Below are 21396 nucleotides of genomic sequence, written 5' to 3' on the forward strand. Positions count from 1 at the left end.
TTTCCAAAAGATGCTCCGATAGCTCCTTACCGATCGTACTTATCCTTACTAGAACCTACGCATGAAAATCATCACGCGCTAAGTATAAATTAGTGAGGCAGTAATACTAAAGGTGAGAATAATTAAATAAAATATCAAAATATATAAAATCATTAAAATAATACAGACTGAAATTCTTCAGAATATTCAAACCAGATATCTCATGTTGAACTTTATAATAAACCTGAAAATAATCATCTGATAATTTTCACAAGATCATAAATAATCGGATCAGACAGAATAATCAGTTTATAATTCTTTGTAGTCAGACACTTTTCAGAACTTTCTTATTTCATTTTTATAGCCCAAAGTATATTTTAAGAGAATGTAAGATACGTGAGTCAGACGAGTGTGCGCAATACAGATATCAGATCATCAGTCGGAACATATAAGCACACATAGTGCTATCACATCGGAAATAACAATATGCACACCAAGTGCATTCAGATAAGAATATATATATACTAGTGTACACTCCGGTACACCACAGTATATCAAAATCAGAACAGATAATCACTCCACCTCATGGCATGCCAATTGTACCTTTGACTCTCAATATAACATACAGTGGGCTTTTAGTTCATTTCTTAACCATTTGATAAACATCATATCAGATTCGAAAATATATTTAATTCACATTCTTAAAATGTGACATGGACAGTTCATGTCCAAAAACTTTCATAAAACTTATTAAAGAAATTATGGATATAATTTAATAATCAAAACATAATTCATATCTTTGAAATAAATAAGATGAGGTTGACTTATCGCAAGTCGTCCTCGATCAAATAATTAAATAAATAAATTGCACTCACCTTTGCCTCACTTAAGAACTTGTATACGATAATACTAGTCACAAGCTTTGTCCTTTCCTTTTAGATTGTTCGGATTGCTAGTTTTATTGAAATCTGACAATACGAAATTATAACACAAAATGTTTAAACTACATATTAGTATCGTTCTAACATAAGCTCATTTTTGATATTTGAGAATCTATAAAATAAAATCGATAACTAAATCGATATCAACCTAAATCATAACTCCATTATAACGTCAAACCACATATTTTTGAATTCTTTCTAAAATTCAACTCAACTTTTCCTTTAATTCATAATGGTCTTTCGCCATTATGATAATTTTACATTAATTACTAAAATTCCAGAACTTGAATAAAATACCCAAATATTACTTCTTCATTTAAGAACTTGTAAACAAGTCCCCAAAGTTTTGGAACCTTTCGATTTCCACCATCTAACCATTAGAATGAATTCTTTTAGAATTCTTCTCAACATTTCCAATTTATTCAAAATGGTCTCTTGCCATTTAACTTCAATTCCAAGCATCCAAAAATATATTCAACATTTAAACATTATTCTTCATCTTCTAATCCATTTCAACTCAAATTCTACAAATTTCCATATTCAGACAACTTGTTCTATCTTTAAAGAATCAATATTCTGTATTAATTTACACACTGGAATTTGATTCCATTTCTTCCATTGAAAACTAGACTCGAATACGAATCTATCCATATAAAGAACTCCTTCTAATTCAATCTGTACAATTTATGGTGAATTTTTAAAGTTGACTGACAGAATCTGTTTTATGCAGAATCTGCTGCCCGTTTTTAGGACATTTCCTCGGTTAAAAATTCATATCTTTTTTTTATACACCTTGAAACTGATACCCGTTTGTTTTAAACGAAACTAGATTGATATACGAACACAATATATAAAAATCACATTCTAATCATTTTTATAGAATTTCTGGTGAATTTTCAAACTCACTGCCAAATTCAAAATCTAAACTGTTTTCATTAACTTCATCCTTAAATTCTTCATCAATCCTTACAAACAATTCTTTAAAATCACTTAACTCTTCATAACCCCAAAAGTGTCTGCTGAAACTAAGCCAAACCTCAGCTTCTTCAAAATTTATCAAAATAAAACAAATCAATTTTATCGTTCTCACCCACCAAATTCATAGCTGAATCACTAAACTAGTCTCTCTAATATATTTTTTCCACTTTCAAGCTTAGTCATGCTTCCATTACACTCCTAGAACCAAAATCTCAATCTTATATCTTTGAATTCTCATTTCCCGTTCAACCTCCAAAATCACAACTTTCATAAATCAACATGAAACAAAGAAATAATTATACCATATTGTAGAGAAAATAGTGTAGGTAAATTTCTTATTTCACGTTTTAGTCCCAAAACTCACTAAATTTGGTCAAAAATGGAAGAAAATAAATTTGCTTACCTTGGCTATGGGTTTCAGCAACCTGCTGGAGGAGAGAAGAGAAGTTCACGAGCATTCTAAAAAAAATCTCTTACTTTAACCCATAAAAAATCAATTATAACTAATTTTTTTTATTTTAGGCTAAAAGGCTAACTTACCATTAATGAATTCTCAAAATTACACCCATGCCAGTCCATGACATCATCCCTTACCTCATCAAATTCAGAAAATATCTTAATTCTAATTTTCCATGTTTGTCCTTGTAATTTTTTGAAATTTACAATTTAGTCACCTAATTCCAAAATTTTGGCTTAACATGGAAAATCGACCTTAATTCCATTGATCCATGTTAAATTTCACTTTTCTAAAATATATAAATAATATTTCCAACCTTTATCTAGCATCCTTCACATTTTTGTGAAATTTTGATTCGATCTGATTATCCGATTTAATACCGAACTTTACCACTTTATAGCCTTTAACACAAATCTCGTACCGAAAATATGATTCCCACTAAAATCATTGTTTTTGACCAAACTTTTCATTTACGGCTAAAATATATAACTTTTAAAAATTACAAATTTCAGTCCCTACACTTTTCTAAGTTTATACTTTAGCCACTAAACTTTTAAAACTTACATTTTAGTCACTGGTCAAATTTTTGGGGTATTACAATTCCTCCCCCTTAAATAAAATTCGTCCTCGAATTTTCCATATGTATTTACATACCTGAATTAAATAGATGAGGAAACTTTTTCTTAATATCTTCTTCTCTTTCCCAAGTTGATTCCTCAACTTTATGGTTTCGCCAAAGTACTTTTACTAATGGAATCGTCTTATTTCTTAGTTCTTTGACTTCATGTGCTAAAATCTTTACTGGCTCCTCTTCGTATGATAAATCTGGTTGAATCTCAATTTCCTCCCGTGTAACTACATGTGAAGGATCTGATCGATATCTTCGAAGCATTGATACATGAAATACATTATGAATCTTGTCCATCTCTGGAGGTAACGCCAACTGATAAGCTACTGGTCCAACTCTCTTTACAATCTCGTATGGTCCGATAAATCTTGGACTCAATTTCCCTTTTCGTCCAAATCTTAGAATCTTTTTCCAAGGTGACACCTTAAGAAATACCTTATCACCCACTTGATATTCAATCTCTTTTCTTTTTAAATCAACATAAGATTTCTGTCTATCAGCTGCTATCTTGAGATTGTCTTGGATTACTTTCACTTTGTCTTTCATCTCCTTAATTAGATCTGGACCAATTACATCTCGATTTTTTAATTCGTACCAATTCAGTGGTGTTCGACATTTTCTTCCATACAACGCTTCAAAAGGAGCCATTTGATTGATAACTGTTATTATAAGCAAACTCTGCTAAAGGTAAATACTTTTCCCACGATCCTTTAAAATCAATAACACACGCCCTTAGCATATCTTCAAGTATCTGAATAATTCTTTCAGATTGACCATCTATCTGAGGATGATAAGATGTGCTGAAATTTAGTCTGGTTCCCAATGCCTCATGCAAGGACTTCCAAAATCTCGAGGTGAATCTCGGATCTCTATCGGAAACTATCGAAATGGGTACTCCATGAAGTCGTATTATTTATCTGATATATAACTCAGCATACTTGTTCATAGAATAATCTTCTCGAACTGGGATAAAGTGTGATGTCTTTGTCAATCTATCCACTATCACCGATATCGAATCTTTCTTACTAGGTGTCAAAGGTAAACCTGTCACAAAATCCATGGTAACTCGTTCCCATTTCCATTGAGGAATTGAGATAGGTTGCAACAACCCCGAAGGTACTTGGTGTTCTGCTTTTACCTGCTGACAGGTTAGACATTTAGAAACAAACTCAGTGATAGCTCTTTTCATACCTGCCCACCAATACCGACTCTTTAAATCTTGATACATTTTGTTTCCTCCTGGATGCATAGTCAAAGGACTATAATGAGCTTCAGAAAGAATATCTTTCTTCAGTTCTTCATCATCGGGTATGCAAATTTGATTCCGATAATACAAACATCCATCAGACTTAATTTCAAAATCTGTAATTTCTCCTTTCTTTGCTTGCTTCATTCTATCTAAACACTTCTTATCTTTATTCTGAAGATCCTTGATACGATCCAATAGGGCGGGTCTCAATCTCAATTCTGCAATCAATGCACCATCATCTTCCATTGATAGTCGTGCATCTAACGCTCTCATAGCAGTAAAGGTTTTTCGGCTAAGTGCGTCAGCTACCACATTAGCCTTCCCAGGATGATAATCAATAATCACATCATAGTCTTTGAGAAGCTCAATCCATCTTCTTTGTCTTAGATTTAACTCTTTCTGAGTGAGCAAATATTTTAAACTCTTATGATCTGTATAAATATAACATCGCTCACCATATAAATAGTGGCGCCATATTTTTAGAGCAAACACTACAACTGCTAGCTCCAAATCATGTGTCGGATAATTCCGTTCATGCGTCTTTAACTGCCTTGAAACATAGGCTACCACTTTACCTTCTTGCATTAAAACACATCCCAAACCATTATGGGATGCATCACTGTAGATTACATAATCTTTTACTGACTCTGGCTGCACTAATACCGGTGCCTCAGTCAGAATCTTTTTAAGCTTCTCAAAACTTTCTTGACACTTTTCATTCCAAACGAATGGTACATCCTTTCGAAGTAGTTTGGTAAGTGGAGATGCAATTATTGAAAAATTCTTCACAAATCTCCGATAATATCCAGCTAACCCGACTTCAGAAACATTTTTCGGAGGTTTCCACTCCACTACCGCTTGTATTTTCTTAGGATCCACTCTAATTCCTTCTGCTGAAATCACGTGACCCAGAAAGGCGACCTCTGACAGCCAAAATTCACATTTTGATAATTTAGCATATAACTTTTTATCTCGTAATATCTGAAGTACGATATGGAGATGTGTGTCGTGCTCTTCCATAGTCTTAGAATACACCAAAATATCATCAATGAACACAACCACAAATTGATCCAAATATGGCTGAAAGACTCGATTCATCAAATCCATAAATGCTGCTGGAGCATTGGTTAGTCCAAACGGCATCACAACAAACTCATAATGACCATATCGAGTTCTGAAAGCCGTCTTTGGAATATCTTCCTCTTTTATCTTTAGCTGATGATACCCTGATCAAAGATCAATTTTCAAAAATACTGAAGCACCCTTGAGCTGATCAAACAGATCATCGATCCTCGGAAGAGGGTATTTATTCTTCACTGTCACCTTATTCAATTTATGATAATCTATACATAATCGCATCGAGTCATCTTTCTTTTTAACAAAAAGTACTGGTGCACCCCAAGGAGATACACTCGGTCTAATAAAACCTCGATCTAATAGCTCCTGTAATTACGCTTTTAGTTCTCTGAGTTCCGTTGGAGCCATCCTATATGGAGCCATTGAAATAGGAGATGTACCCGGGAAAACTTCAATTTTAAACTCCACTTCTCGATCAGGAGGTAATCCAGGTAAATTATCAGGAAATACATCTGAAAATTCTCGAACTGTCGGAATATTCTCTAATCGAATTTCAGATGTCCGGGTATCGAGCACATTTGCTAAGAAAGCTGTGCAACCTTTTTCCATCATTTTCATTGTCGTAAAGGCTGATATTACATTAGGCGAAGACCCCGCTTTTTCTCCAATTACTATTATCTCGGTACCCTCTGCATCCTTTATAAATAATCGCTTCATGCGACAATCTACCCAACCATAATGCCGAGATAACCAATCCATGCCCAATATAATCTCAAACTCATTAAACGGTAACTCCAAAAGATTCGCTGGGAATATAACCCCTTGAATCTTTAGCGGACAATTTCTGCTAATCCTTGTGACTCTAGCACTATGACCCAGTGGATTTATAGCTATCATATCACTATTGATGGGTTCTAACGGAATATTCTTATTTTTAACTAATTCCGAGCTAACATAGGAACGCGTAGAACTCGGATCAATCAAAACAAATAAAGGCTCATCATAAAGATAGAAAGTACCTGCTATGATCTCTGGGTCGTCACGATCATCATTAGTCTTGATGTTATAAATTCTCGCTGGAGCACGAACGTCAGACTGAGAGGCTGTCTCAGAATATCCCCTCCCTCTACCTCTGCCTCTACTGCCTCTCTGAGATACTGCTACAGACCTTTCTGTCTGCACTGGTCTCTCCCAAATTAAAGGGCAATCTCTGACAAAGTGATTGGTATCTCCACAACGGAAACAAGCTCCAGTCTTCATTCTACAAACTCCAGGGTGATTTTTACCGCAATACTGACATGGCAATATTTGATCCTGTGATCGAGCTGATCTACTGGCTCCTGAAACTGTCATATGAGTCTGTCGGCCTTTTTCTTTTGCCTCAAATCCTTTACGACTAGAAGCACCACTTTCAGTTTTATTTTGATATCGATAACCGGAACCTCGACCTCTTTTAGACTGAAAAGATGATGATGCTCCGGATCTTTTAGACTGTCGTCTCTGCTCTATCAGAAAATTCTCATTTTGTGCCATTTCCAAATCTTTTGCTTTGTTCACTACTTTCTGAAAAGTGGTCAAGTTCGCAGCCAACAGAAGTTCCTTGAGTCTGGGACGAAGACCTCAAATAAATTTCTGACATATATCTCTTTCAGTAGGAATCATCTCTGAGGCATATCGAGCAAGTTTATTAAACTCACATTCATAATCGTACACCGATTTACCACCCTGAATCAGATTAAAGAAATCATGCTTCATCTGAGTAATAAATTGCTCTCCAATATGCTTCTTCTGAAATGCTTCTAAGAAAAACCGCCACATGATCTGATATGGAGGAACACGTGTCGTCACGTTCGTCCACCATATACGAGCCTGACCTCGTAATAATGAAACTACTCCCTCTAATCTTTCATCATCGGAACAGTGAAGACTGACCAACATTATTTTCACATCATTCAACCACATATCTGCTTCTACTGGACCTTCGTTTGCTTCGCCTTTAAATTCTACAGCTCCTAAGCTTTTTAATTCTTTCGGAACCGATATTCTCGGAGCTGGAGGAAGAGGTGGAGGCGGAGGAAGAGGAGGTGCTTCCACCGGCTGATATCGAGCCAGTATAGCCTCTAGAGCTTGTAAGAAAGTTCCCTGATCTGGAGTGGGTACTCCTTGATGTACATGTTCTCCCTGACGTTGAGGTACGTGCTCTACTTCGTTACTACTCCCACTACCAGTTCCCTCAGGAACCCCTTGCTCGGTGGCCTGTCTTATGCCTTCCGAACCCGACATCTAAACAAAAGCACAAATTTACGTTAGTAAGGAGCAGCATCATAAATAAAATCATCAGACCATACCATATCAGTAATTTCAACATCTTAATGGCATGTGCATATTTTTGACATATTATAGGCTCGATTTAGGCCGAGAATCTGCTAAATCTGTAGTTCTGATACCAATAAATGTAACACCATTAACCCGTATATATCTCGATATACGAGTTAACGATGTCACATCAAACTGAAAACATTTACTGAACTAAAATTTCCGTAAAAAAAAATTTCTTTGAAAATACTATTGTTCTAACTTTAAAAAAAAATCTGTTTTAAAGTATTTTTCATATTATAATTTCTTTCTTTATTACAATAAAATAAATTCATTATTTATTCAGTAATTTTACTAAACCATGTCTTTTCGTAAAACCTTTTAAAAACATAATAATGTAATAAATTCTTGTCATGCATAGTTATCAATAAAATAAACTAAGTAAAATAAACTAAAATAATTCTAGTTTACTATTACAATTTATTTAAAATAAATACGATAATTAGAAACTATTGACCTAATTATACATGCCACTATAAGTCAAAAGGAACATCATAGATGTCTTACTGATACTGATGATATGTATGTCTTTCCAAAATATGCTCCGATAGCTCCTTACCGATCGTACTTATCCTTACTAGAACCTACGCATGAAAATCATCACGCGCTAAGTATAACTTAGTGAGGCAGTAATACTAAAGGTGATAATAATTAAATAAAATATCAAAATATATAAAATCATTAAAATAATACAGACTGAAATTCTTCAGAATATTCAAACCAGATATCTCATGTTGAACTTTATAATAAACCTGAAAATAATCATCTGATAATTTTCACAAGATCATAAATAATCGGATCAGACAGAATAATCAGTTTATAATTCTTTGTAGTCAGACACTTTTCAGAACTTTCTTATTTCATTTTTATAGCCCAAAGTATATTTTAAGAGAATGTAAGATACGTGAGTCAGACGAGTGTGCGCAATACAAATATCAGATCATCAGTCGGAACAGATAAGCACACATAGTGCTATCACATCGGAAATAACAATATGCACACCAAGTGCATTCAGATAAGAATATATATATACTAGTGTACACTCTGGTACACCACAATATATCAAAATCAGAACAGATAATCACTCCACCTCATGGCATGCCAATTGTACCTTTGACTCTCAATATAACATACAGTGGGCTTTTAGTTCATTTCTTAACCATTTGATAAACATCATATCAGATTCGAAAATATTTAATTCACATTCTTAAAATGTGACATGGACAATTCATGTCCAAAAACTTTCATAAAACTTATTAAAGAAATTATGGATATAATTTAATAATCAAAACATAATTCATATCTTTGAAATAAATAAGATGAGGTTGACTTATCGCAAGTCGTCCTCGATCAAAATAATTAAATAAATAAATTGCACTCACCTTTGCCTCACTTAAGAACTTGTATACGATAATACTAGTCACAAGCTTTGTCCTTTCCTTTCAGATTGTTCGGATTGCTAGTTTTATTGAAATCTGACAATACGAAATTATAACACAAAATGTTTAAACTACATATTAGTATCGTTCTAACATAAGCTCATTTTTGACATTTGAGAATCTATAAAATAAAATCGATAACTAAATCGATATCAACCTAAATCATAACTCCATTATAACGTCAAACCACATATTTTGAATTCTTTCTAAAATTCAACTCAACTTTTCCTTTAATTCATAATGGTCCTTCGCCATTATGATAATTTTACATTAATTACTAAAATTCCAGAACTTGAATAAAATACCCAAATATTACTTCTTCATTTAAGAACTTGTAAACAAGTCCCCAAAGTTTTGGAACCTTTCGATTTCCACCATCTAACCATTAGAATGAATTCTTTTAGAATTCTTCTCAACATTTCCAATTTATTCAAAATGGTCTCTTGCCATTTAACTTAAATTCCAAGCATCCAAAAATATATTCAACATTTAAACATTATTCTTCATCTTCTAATCCATTTCAACTCAAATTCTACAAATTTCCATATTCAGACAACTTGTGCTATCTTTAAAGAATCAATATTATGTATTAATTTACACACTGGAATTTGATTCCGTTTCTTCCATTGAAAACTAGACTCGAATACGAATCTATCCATATAAAGAATTCCTTCTAATTCAATCTGTACAATTTATGGTGAATTTTTAAAGTTGACTGACAGAATCTGTTTTATGCAGAATCTGCTGCCCGTTTTTAGGACCTTTCCTCGGTTAAAAATTCATATCTTTTTTTTATACACCTTGAAACTGATACCCGTTTGTTTTAAACGAAACTAGATTGATATACGAACACAATATATAAAAATCACATTCTAATCATTTTTATAGAATTTCTGGTGAATTTTCAAACTCATTGCCAAATTCAAAATCTAAACTGTTTTCATTAACTTCATCCTGAAATTCTTCATCAATCCTTACAACCAATTCTTTAAAATCACTTAACTCTTCATAACCCCAAAAGTATCTACTGAAACTAAGCCAAACCTCAGCTTCTTCAAAATTTATCAAAATAAAACAAATCAATTTTATCGTTCTCACCCACCAAATTCATAGTTGAATCACTAAACTAGTCTCTCTAATATATTTTTTTCCACTTTCAAGCTTAGTCATGCTTCCATTACACTCCTAGAACCAAAATCCCAATCTTATATCTTTGAATTCTCATTTCCCGTTCAACCTCCAAAATCACAACTTTCATAAATCAACATGAAACAAATAAATAATTATACCATATTGTAGAGAAAATAGTGTAGGTAAATTTCTTATTTCACGTTTTAGTCCCAAAACTCACTAAATTTGGTCAAAAATGGAAGAAAATAAATTTGCTTACCTTGGCTATGGGTTTCAGCAACCTGCTGGATGAGAGAAGAGAAGTTCACGAGCATTCTAAAAAAAATCTCTTACTTTAACCCATAAAAAAATCAATTATAACTAATTTTTTTTTATTTTAGGCTAAAAGATTAACTTACCATTAATGAATTCTCAAAATTACACCCATGCCAGTCCATGACACCATCCCTTATCTCATCAAATTCAGAAAATATCTTAATTCTAATTTTCCATGTTTGTCCTTGTAATTTTTTGAAATTTACAATTTAGTCACCTAATTCTAAAATTTTGGCTTAACATGGAAAATCGACCTTAATTCCATTGATCCATGTTAAATTTCACTTTTCTAAAATATATAAATAATATTTCCAACCTTTATCTAGCATCCTTCACATTTTTGTGAAATTTTGATTCGATCTTATTATCCGATTTAATACCAAACTTTACCACTTTATAGCCTTTAACACAAATCTCGTACCGAAAATATGATTCCTACTAAAATCATTGTTTTCGACCAAACTTTTCATTTACGGCTAAAATATATAACTTTTAAAAATTACAAATTTCAGTCCCTACACTTTTCTAAGTTTATACTTTAGCCACTAAACTTTTAAAACTTACATTTTAGTCACTGATCAAATTTTTGGGGTATTACATGGATGTTAGGGGATAATGCCTGGCATAGATGGATGCTAAATGGTTCAAATAGTTTCAGACAAAGTAATAGATGTCGATAGATTGCAATTTATAGTAAAGGCTAAAGTTCACTAGAAATTACCAAAGATTAAACAGAAGCAAAATGGTGTCTTTCAAGATTACACATTCTTCATTGCATAGTATTAAATTACTGTCACATAATAACGTTTTTCAAGGTCACTGAAACTAGGTCAGCAATACGAATACATAGTTAATTTTAGGAAATAAATAATGCCGTAAAGTCCGCAATCGCAATCTAATTTAATTGAGAAAAATGTTTTGGAAGAACTCTCTGTTAGACTAGTCCAGTCTAGATAAGAAGGTTTCTTGTAGACCTATTAAGCACATGCTGGTAAATGTGGCTTGATTTATTTCTAGAGAAATACGAAAAAAGGGACATGCAAGCGAGATAATGTTTACAAAAATGGACACTTGACGTAGGTACAATGTAAAAAAAAAATTAAGAAATAAAGGTTATTTCTAGAGAAAAATCCCAAATGTTTAATTTTTTTACATCGCTGTCCTTCCGCTTCAGTATCTTCCTCACATCTTTCCTCACTAAGAACTTGAAAATCTCACGGCTACAAAGCATCTCTTTATCCTTCTCCAGACTACTGGGTTCTCTCCAAATTTACTGAAATGAAAATTTAAGCTAACTTAAAATCTGGATCAAATCTAGTTTTCTTTTTCCGCGTCCAAGCTTCTGTTTTCCTGTCTCTCGGATGCACTGTACTTCCTAGTTGAGCTAGGAAAATCCTGCTGACATTTTTAGATGCATCTATATTTTATTCTATGGAAATGGTTCTGTATTATATGCATATTCCTTTCCAGTTCAGTATCCTGACATTGTACGGCAGTTTATAAAGGGTACAGAGGGGTTTTCTGGACCTTTTGCTGAATGCCTTTGTGGAAGCCCAAACTTATATCAGGTTTGTCATCTATGATCTGCCTCCAGAACACACTAGGTCACCAAACAAGTGGATAGTTATGGTCTCATTATCTTTCTCATAGAAGTTTTCCTATGCTTCATATATAATATATGAAAAGAAACTTTACGAAATTCTCAATTTAAAATTTTCCTTAGAATCCTTATTAGTTATTAGCCACTTCTGGAGAATATATTGTCATACTGTTTCTCATATTTAGTATTTTTGAACTCCAACTAAATCATATAGTATTTAATTTGTATCATTTTCTTTGCATTCTCACTCTGTTTGTGAATCAGGAAGGTGGAAGGAAACCATAGAACAGTGTCGACTTTGTATGTGCACATGATGGTTTTACTTTGGCTGATCTAGTTACCTATAATAACAAACACAATTTAGCAAACAGGGAAGACAACAATGATGGAGAAAGTCATAACAATAGCTGGAATTGTGGAGAGGTAGATATTGACTAAACTTTAAACTCGTGCTTGTATTTGGTTTTAATTAGATGCTTGATGTTGAAGGGTGAGATGAATCAACATCACCAATGAGTATATGAAATTGGCATGGAGGATAGAATGTGTCCAGCTTGATGGCTTGAATTGAAAACACTGGAGTTGCTTGTGTTCTTCGTTGATATATAAGACATGATTTTTTTTTCTAGCTTTGCTCTGTCATTTACCGTGTATCATATCCATTCGATACATTGTGATTTAACTGACCATATACCGGCCCATATACTTGATGCACATATCTTGATTTGCATCTTATAAACTAGTATGGTAAGAAAGGAAATATGACAAATAGTTTTCTCTAGTGTTTCCCTTCCATCTTTACTGCATATATTGTATCTTATAAACACGTTTGCATGCAGATTTGACCAAATTTGGAGCGAAAAGCAATTGACCATTTGTTTGACCAAAAAGGTCCAAAGAGGAACACTTGGTTTTGATGATTTTATTCGCATGAAGAAAAGCAGAAGAAAAATATGTGGCTAGTGAAATTAACTGTATTGTGCCTTCATTGTAGTTGGTTAATTTAGAGTTTATTGAAAATGTGATTGCACCTTTGCAAATACAACCATATGGAAATGCTCTGGAAACTTCGCAAGAGAACTAGGCTCATTAAGGGTCATTCATTCTGTAGATTTTATATGGTTTGAATCTAATGTCAAACTTTTCTGTAAATGCCATCATCTATATCTGCAACGGAAATGTTCTATTTACACTTTTAGTTTTGATCGACTCGATTAACTTGTAGACACAATGGTTATTCAGGAGGGGAAGTTTGCAAGTATTTCTGTGAAGAAACTGAGGAAACGCCAAATGCGGAATTTCTTTTTCTGCCTTATGGTTTCCCAGGTAAGGTTAAATGATTGTTATGCACATTGGATTCCTTTGTTGTGTTGAATACGATTACTTGTATTTATGTCAGAGGTAGACACTATAATTCAAGAAAACCAAACTGTAAGTTTTTCCCAGTTGAGTACATCTAGTCCTTAACATGATATACTTTGAACACTTCACTCTTAAATTCATTCTTGCTATGTTTTAGGTTAAATAAAAGTGTCCTAAATAAATTGACCGATGATACTAGACTTTTTAAGTCATCTTTTTGTATGCTCTACTAGACTTTTTAAGTCATCTTTTTGCATGCTCTTTCAGTTTTTAGTTACAAAGTCTCCATCTACCAACTTATGTATACTTTGTTTTGAATTAATTATTTCTACTTACTACCTTCTCATTACTAGTTTGCCTAGGAACGAAAAGAAATTTATCAGTTACGTTATTGATATCTAAAACCGTATTCAGGAAATTGTATGGCTTACAAACATGGTTAAAAGCGAGCCATGGCAACGTAGCTGTGCAAGTTTTCTGTTAAACAGATGATTTTAACTCAATTACTAAGCCAAGATAATATATGGAGCCTAGCTTAAATAGAAATGGAAATCTCAGTAGCAACAAGACATGGCATATATTTGATCTGATATGGCTTCTGAATAAACTTGAAGGTCTCGTGCTGATCGTGTATGATCATCTGAACAAAAAGTGCATGCCTTGTTTCTTTAAAGCAACACAAAGTTGGTTTCAAGGCTTGAAACTTGACTTAATTTAAGTTTATTTATTAGGATCAGGTTTGAACCTGATTTTCAAGCTTGTTACTCTATGCTTGGCTATCACTTCTACTGTTGGCTATTTGCTGTTTTAGTTTTTAGGATTTTGTTAAGAAATAAATGCAAATAATGATTTATTAATATTGAGGAAATGACTAGAAAGTTGATAGGCGGGTCCCTCTTATAAGTCGGAGGAAATGATAATAAACTACTTTGGAGCAATTTGTTTGTGTTACTTTTTTTACTTGTGTTGCTTGTGAGTGAGGTTTCATAATTTTTACTAACTATGCTCTTCATTTAACCAGGGTGTTCCAATGATTTGCATGGGTGATGAATATGGTCACACAAAAGGGGGAAACAACAACACATACTTCCATGATAATTATGTGATCCTCTATACCCTCATTGCATCTAAATTTACATTGGACCTTACCGTTGGTTTCGTTAATTAGTGTTGCGACACAGGTCAACTACTTTCGGTGGGATAAAATGGAAGAGTCTTCATCAGATATTTTCAGATTCTTCTGTCTCATGACCAAGTTCCGCCGGTGAGAACCCTTGTTTGAGCGAGTGAGCCCTCATCATTCCTTGTCTGCATTTTGAAAATTTGATTTTGCTGAAATCACGCGGTGAATGCGAGTCACTTTGCTTATATGGCTTCTCAACGTCAGAGAGGTTGCAGTGGCATGGTCATACTCCTGGAAAGCCAGACTGGTCTGACACAAGCCGTTTTACTCACTGGTACTTTATCAGACCTTCATATCATATTTGCAACTCTGCACTTTTACTCACTGGTGTTTGAGCTTATTTGTGAGGATAAGGAATAAATGATCTAGTGTAAGACACAACAAGCTCTACAAGTAAGGTGATCTCATCTCTAGCTGACAATTTTGACTGGAATTAGGTTACTCCCACACTTGGTATCGAGCCTGTTAACCTGCATGAGACAGTTCTAATGAAATGTGGTAGAAAATATGTAGAAATAGAACCAGTTAGGACTGCAATTTGATTACTTCATTTTTGTAGGCCATATTCTACATGAACATTACCTTCTAATTTCTTACATTTGGATTAAAGATAGGTTAGAATGCTTAGCAAAAATAGTGACTTGCTTGATAATTCAAATATTTACGGTAACATTATCGAACTGCAGTTAGTACACCTTCTACCAAAACCTCAAGTTTCAAGCCGTTTTGTCTGCTTACCTTGTTGCTTATTGGAATGAGCTTCTTCCGTATATTAGTGCAATAAATATCCGGCCTCAATATCTTTTGATGGAATCAACTAGCAATAGCATGGTTCTGTGTGCTGTATATATATATTTTTTATATGTAATTGAGAAATCTATCAATCTACATGCACAATCCCTTCAGTCTTTCTGCTCGTTTATCAATTTTCTATTTCAGCACTTTGACTGGATTGAGTTATTAACAATTGTTTCTTTCCCAGATTGATTCTCCCCGGGATATAGATGGGAGCCGTAGGTGGACACGAGTAAGCCTGCACCATTCGATTTCCTATCCGACGAAGTCCCAGAGAGTGATATTGCCATCAAACAATATGCTCAATTCCTTGATGCCAATCTATACCCTATGCTCGGTTATTCTTCAATTATTCTGCTACTTACATCAGAAGAACATGCTTAAAATTTCCAGATCAATGTTTTTCTAGCCAATGCCTGAGACTAAATAAATTAAGGGGTAGCATATGTATGAAAACAACATGCTTATGTTGTATAAAATCTACGCATCAAGCCATGGCTATGAAATAAAATTATTCTACAGTATATGTATAATCCTGAAGTTTGCAGTAAAACAATAGCTCTTGTTGATTGAAGGTGCTTTATTTTATGTAGGTTAAGTTTTGTGGACATGGATTCGTCACGGTAAATGGTAAAGCTGGCATTTACATAAAATTTTGAGATAGAAACGTTAGAACCAACCATTTGCTTGACATTTTAACTCTGTTTTTTATGGAAATTTTGTTGGAAAAGTGGTGGAAATTAGTTTCTAAATTATATTTTTAGTGACAATACTTTGGTTGTTTTAATTTTTAAATTTCCTTCGAATCGCCTCTTATATTTTAATTCAATTAATTTAATTTTTTTTTCATATTTTAATTTTAAGTTTTCATGTGAATTATAAACTGTTGACACATTGTGGTTCTAAGTTAATTGATTTTTGTTGGTCGGACTTAGTTTACCCTCGAAATATTTCATTTTCTAAGGCTAAACACGGAAACTCAGGTTCTATTTTTTTCCAAAAAAAAGAAAAGAAAAAAGATCAACAAAAAGGAGAGAAGGTACTAGCACCTCTTTCCTGGAATTCTCTAGAGCCTGTCAGAAATTTCTTCATCCCTCGTCTAAAATTTCTCAGATATTATACCCACCAATTTCTCCCGCCACAACAGCAACGTTCCTTGATTGATTGGTTGAAGCTAAAAGGAAATGGGTTTGATTGGGAAGTTGAAACGAAAGGACATCGACCAAGTTAACGACGACTTCTCAGATTTCTCGCTCTCGTCGCCGGCCACCAAGATTCGCCGTCTCGCCGCTGATTTGCCGCCGATTATCGAGGAAGACTACTTCCCTGAGAATCACGAAAGAGCCATCGTTCTCTTTAACCCGAACCCACTTCTTCTTGATCCTAATGAACCTTCCTTGTGTTCTTCCCCCTTCTTCTCCCTCCATTCCGATCTCATCTCCGTCTTCAAGAGTACGTTTCCTCATCATTTCGTTTCCTTATTTTTGGCTGTTTACGATAATTTTTCATGGTTCTGATTTGGGCATAGAATTGTTGCAGACCAATTCCTACGGGCAACCGACACGAAATCGGCCGAAACCGAAGAGATCAAGAAGGAAAACGAAGGATGTTTAGCTGTGGTTCCATGGGTCCCTTCTCAGATTCCTTCACAGGAAAGCAGAGATGTGGAGCAGGAAGTCTCTGTTCCGGAGTCTATGGAAACTGATGAAATGGATGTAGAAGAGAATTGTAGTGACAGAGAAAGCATGCAAGAAGGGCATGGATATCAATTCGAAGGGCTGAAGCCAAGAGAAGCTTTACATCACTGGATGCAGCCGCAACCACAGCAACATTGCATGATCCCACAGCCTCCTCAAAACCCTTTCACTCCAATCACATGGTCTGATTGATATACTTGTGGTGGTGCTTCTCTGTTTCGTTTTGTAAATGATTTGGTTTTGTTAATGTTGGGGCTAAGAATGAGATGGGTGATGGGGGCTTGGGTATTCCCCTGTTTTGCATGCCTGCGGAAATTATCATTCATTTCTGAGAATTACCCAATGTTTCGAGGGGCATAAATGGTTGTAATTTTGCATGAAATCTTTGCTGTAACAAGTGGAAGTTGGTTGGTGGGAATGGGATGTATGCTAATTGAAGCTAAAGCTGAAGTGCCTTTTTTTTTTTAATCGTGGCTGTATATCTGTCCTTAGCATTACCATTTGTATGTATTGAATCGTAAGCATATTTTAGTTTAGATTTGAGATGCAAAACTGCATCTGCATGCTTGGTTTTTGCTGCTTGCCTTGTTTTATGTGTATTTGTGGTTCTTGCATTCTTCTGCTCGCCATTTTAATTATCCTTTATGAGTTTGGTCTTGGTTTTATTTCTTTAAAACTTACCCAGAAGTGAACTTTGCTCATGGCTAGTGTCCGAGCTGTGTTTCTGGAAATTTATAACTAAACAAATTCTGTTTTTCGACCCTTGAAATCAACCATTTTCCAACTTATTTAGACGGCCAATGGGTTTAGGCTCTAATTACCTACATTTCTGGTTTTATTGTAAATGTTCAATTCATACTTTTAAATGTTTAATTTTTTAATCAAAATTCGTATCTAACCTTTTATAATCATTTCCAATTTTTAGGATTTAAGGTCTTTGATTTCACAAAGAAACCTCATAGATCATAATTAATGTATTAAGAATACATTAATTTTTTAAATCTAAGTGTTTTGAGTTAATCAATTTCAAAAATTGTATTTTTGTTTTCTTCAACAACAAAAAAATCCTAAAAAGTCAAAGAAAGAAAGAAAGAAAGAAAAAAGAATGTTATACGTTGATTAACAATACCAATCCCTAGAACTCTGGTAGGTAGGAAGGACAGAAAGATGCAAAGACCGTATTTAACTAATGTTGAACTACACAGAGCAAGATGCTCTATTTCCACCTCAACCGTTAGATTAAAGCATTTTCATTCCTCTTTCTTCTTATCGACCAAAGCCTTAATAAATATAACTGCTCATCAGCATTCATAAACTGTAAGCAAATGTAATCGCAAATTCAACATGTCAACCCAGAGGACAAAAATAGATATAAAGAAACATCAAGGAAACAAACGAAGCAGCTTCATATGCTAATATAATTGCCAAGCTAATCACTCGTTTTTCAATCAAGAGTGCAGTATTCCCCCATTCAAAATTTCCTCTTTGAGTGGAAATTCCCTTGTTTAGACGCTTAGCAGCTAACTTGCTTTAGCCTGGTTGGTATGGTCCTACCAGTTTCTAATAAATGTATACCTCTTGCAACCAGCATGGAAATGATTTTCACTAGTATTAAACAAAAAAGAATGAGAAAATCGCCTCAGTGACCAAAAATGCCTTATAATATACGATTTTAACCAACTTTTTTTGGATTTGCCAAAATGACCAACAAAATCGCAACGCGAAATAAAAATCGCAACGCGATCCGCAGAATCGCAAATCAGTTTCCAAAATCGCAACGTGATTCTTGACAATCGCAATGCGATTTTCATATTCGCATTGCGATTTTCCATAATCGCAACGCGAATATGAAAATCGCAACGCGAACACATAAATCGCAACGCGTATCCGTAAATCGCAATGCGTATCCGTATATCGCAACGCGTATCCATAAATCGCAACGCGATTTTTAAAGCGCAATTATAATCGCTACGCGTATTTTATTTTCAAATTACAAAAACGAATATTAAGACAAAATCCCGTAATCGCAACTCATAACCTAAAACCTAAAATCACAACTCAGTCCCATCTCCATCTCTCACTCTCTACGGCGAAATCCGTCCCCATCTCCGAAGATTTCCGTCCCCATCTCCGGCGAAATCCCTCACAACCATTCACGGTCAGAAATCCCTCACAATATTCAGAAATGGAAAATCAACCTCCGAGGGTTATTTTTTTAATTATTTTTATTTTGAAATTTTTGCATTATTGTAGGTTTTTCATATTGAAACTGATGATAAGTTTACTGGTCATTTCAATAATAGATTAACCATTTCACTTAGATTTCATTTCGCGTTACGATTCTCTCGTTGCGATTTTCATTTCGCGTTGCTATTCTCTCATTGCAATTTTCAAGTTAGTATTTGTCTTTGTCTTTGTTCTGTCTTTGGTTGAAGTAATGCAATCCATTCAAGTTTCAATTTGCAGAAGAGTCGCAACGAGATAAATGAAAATCGCAACGTGAAAATGACTATCTGCAACGAGAAAAATGAAAATCGCAACGAGAGAATCGCAACGCGAAATGAAAATCGCAACGAGAGAATCGCAACGCGAAACCAAAATCGCATTGCGATTTTCATTTCGCGTTGCGATTCACTCGTTGCGATTTTCATTTCGCGTTGCGATTCTCTCGTTGCGATTTTCATTTCTCTCGTTGCGACAGTCATTCTCTCGTTGCGATTTTCATTTCAACCAAAAGACAAAACAGTGTTGCAAATTTTAGTTTCAAGAATAAACTACTACTTTTTATGTTTATTGTTTTGGTATATCTTCACAGTGTAGTTTTTGGTATATCTAACTTGGTATGTTTATTGTTTTTGTAGAAATTTTTTCGGCTTCATTGACATTAAAGAATAAAGTCAGCCTAGCCACTACAATTGCTTCGAAGCTTTCACCTGCACAAAGACAATTGTTTGAGGAAACCGCTTCGGGCCATGGCTGAGAGTACAGCATCCGGGTGGAGATGCTAATTTGACCCATTTGTGGCTTCAGACCATGACATCAAATCTACCCGACAGTATACACGTGGTGAGGAAGAGATATGGTTTCATTTTCCACCAGCGTATACTTGTTTGGGCGGAAGGAGTTCTGCTTAATCACTGGTCTACGATTCGGACACGATGATGTAGGCGGTACATCGTCATATCGCCCGCCCATCATGGTTATCCCGGGTTTTTCCGGATGAGTCAATGGAGAAGCCGAACCTACACGTCGACGACCTGAAGAAATTGTTAATAAGAAAGCTGGTTTCACTCGGATGGATGACGTCGATGTTGTCCGAGTATGCCTTCTACTACTTGTGTATGCCGGCTTTTTAGGCAGAGAGGCCAGACAACCTATTCCTCGGGAGCTAATAATATTGGTAGAGGACCTGAATGCATGGAATCTGTTTCCATGGGGTTCGTATATGGAAAGCTACCTGGACTAAGTTGTCTACTGCCTTTGATGACCGCAAAAGTTTGCGTGGCGATGGGTCGAAATACACTTTGTCAGGCTTTGTTTAGGCCTTTAAGGTAAGAATTTCTATATAATGTTTCTAAAATTATAATTAATTATTTAACAATTACTAATTTTGTTATTATTGTTGTAGATTTGGATATTCGAGGCTTTCCCAGCATGCGTACATATGCAATAAAAAACGTCAAATGATATTCCCAGGGCTATTTCCTGGAAGAGGAAAATCTGTTGGATTGGGAAGACTTAATACCATATGCGACAATAAATAATGTAAGTTAACACAAATACTTTCATATAATATAAACAGTTATTAATAGTAGACGTTTAACTTTGTTTGAGTTTTTATATTGTTAGGAGGCCAACATTCCATTACAAAGACTGACACCCCGGAGGAAGAGCTTGCCACTGATTGGTGGCAAGCTAGTCAGAGTTTTTTTGATGGCACGGATGATGAGCACATCCACTTCCTCCAATTCGAGAGCCATCACCTCACCTAGAGCCATCACCCGATCGACCCGACTATACACCTCTAGAACGAGAGCCATCACCTATCCGTCACATCATCGAGCCTCTTCTCCACCATCACCTCATGATAGGCGACCAAAGATGCCACGACTCCTATCTCCATGGTTCTCCACCTCTACCTCCACGGGATGAGTCAAGGGAGTTACGTGATGAGGTCAATGCCTTGCGT

The 21396-nt window shown here is 34.8% G+C and overlaps 1 protein-coding gene and 3 long non-coding RNA genes across 4 annotated transcripts; 2 read left to right on the forward strand and 2 right to left on the reverse strand.

Moving 5' to 3' along the window:
* Positions 1-13: 13 nt before the first annotated feature.
* Positions 14-2396, reverse strand: LOC120182585. Its single transcript, XR_005521844.1, has 3 exons — positions 2302-2396; positions 855-947; positions 14-55 (listed from the first exon to the last, which is right to left on the reverse strand). It is a non-coding gene; the product is annotated as an uncharacterized LOC120182585 (long non-coding RNA).
* Positions 2397-8227: 5831 nt separating this feature from the next.
* LOC120182586 lies at positions 8228-10602 on the reverse strand. The gene is made up of 3 exons (XR_005521845.1): positions 10515-10602; positions 9068-9160; positions 8228-8269 (listed from the first exon to the last, which is right to left on the reverse strand). It is a non-coding gene; the product is annotated as an uncharacterized LOC120182586 (long non-coding RNA).
* Positions 10603-11728: 1126 nt separating this feature from the next.
* On the forward strand, positions 11729-15871 carry LOC120182584. Its single transcript, XR_005521843.1, has 6 exons — positions 11729-12138; positions 12435-12593; positions 13413-13496; positions 14554-14634; positions 14714-14989; positions 15698-15871. It is a non-coding gene; the product is annotated as an uncharacterized LOC120182584 (long non-coding RNA).
* Positions 15872-16555: 684 nt separating this feature from the next.
* On the forward strand, positions 16556-17675 carry LOC120182548. Its single transcript, XM_039187495.1, has 2 exons — positions 16556-16962; positions 17050-17675. The coding sequence occupies exons 1-2, from the start codon at positions 16695-16697 to the stop codon at positions 17397-17399; spliced, it is 618 nt and encodes a 205-aa protein (XP_039043426.1). The 5' UTR covers positions 16556-16694; the 3' UTR covers positions 17400-17675.
* Positions 17676-21396: the final 3721 nt, after the last annotated feature.

Source organism: Hibiscus syriacus, unplaced genomic scaffold (genome assembly GCF_006381635.1).
Source record: "Hibiscus syriacus cultivar Baekdansim isolate YM2019G1 unplaced genomic scaffold, ASM638163v2 tig00112688_pilon, whole genome shotgun sequence".
Classification (NCBI taxonomy): Eukaryota; Viridiplantae; Streptophyta; class Magnoliopsida; order Malvales; family Malvaceae; genus Hibiscus; species Hibiscus syriacus.

Coding starts and splice junctions, on each gene's coding strand:
- LOC120182548 (XM_039187495.1), top strand. CDS start 16,695: ATGGGTTTGATTGGGAAGTTGAAACGAAAGGACATCGACCAAGTTAAC. Junction 16,963..17,049: donor TCTCATCTCCGTCTTCAAGA/GTACGTTTCCTC, acceptor GAATTGTTGCAG/ACCAATTCCTACGGGCAACC.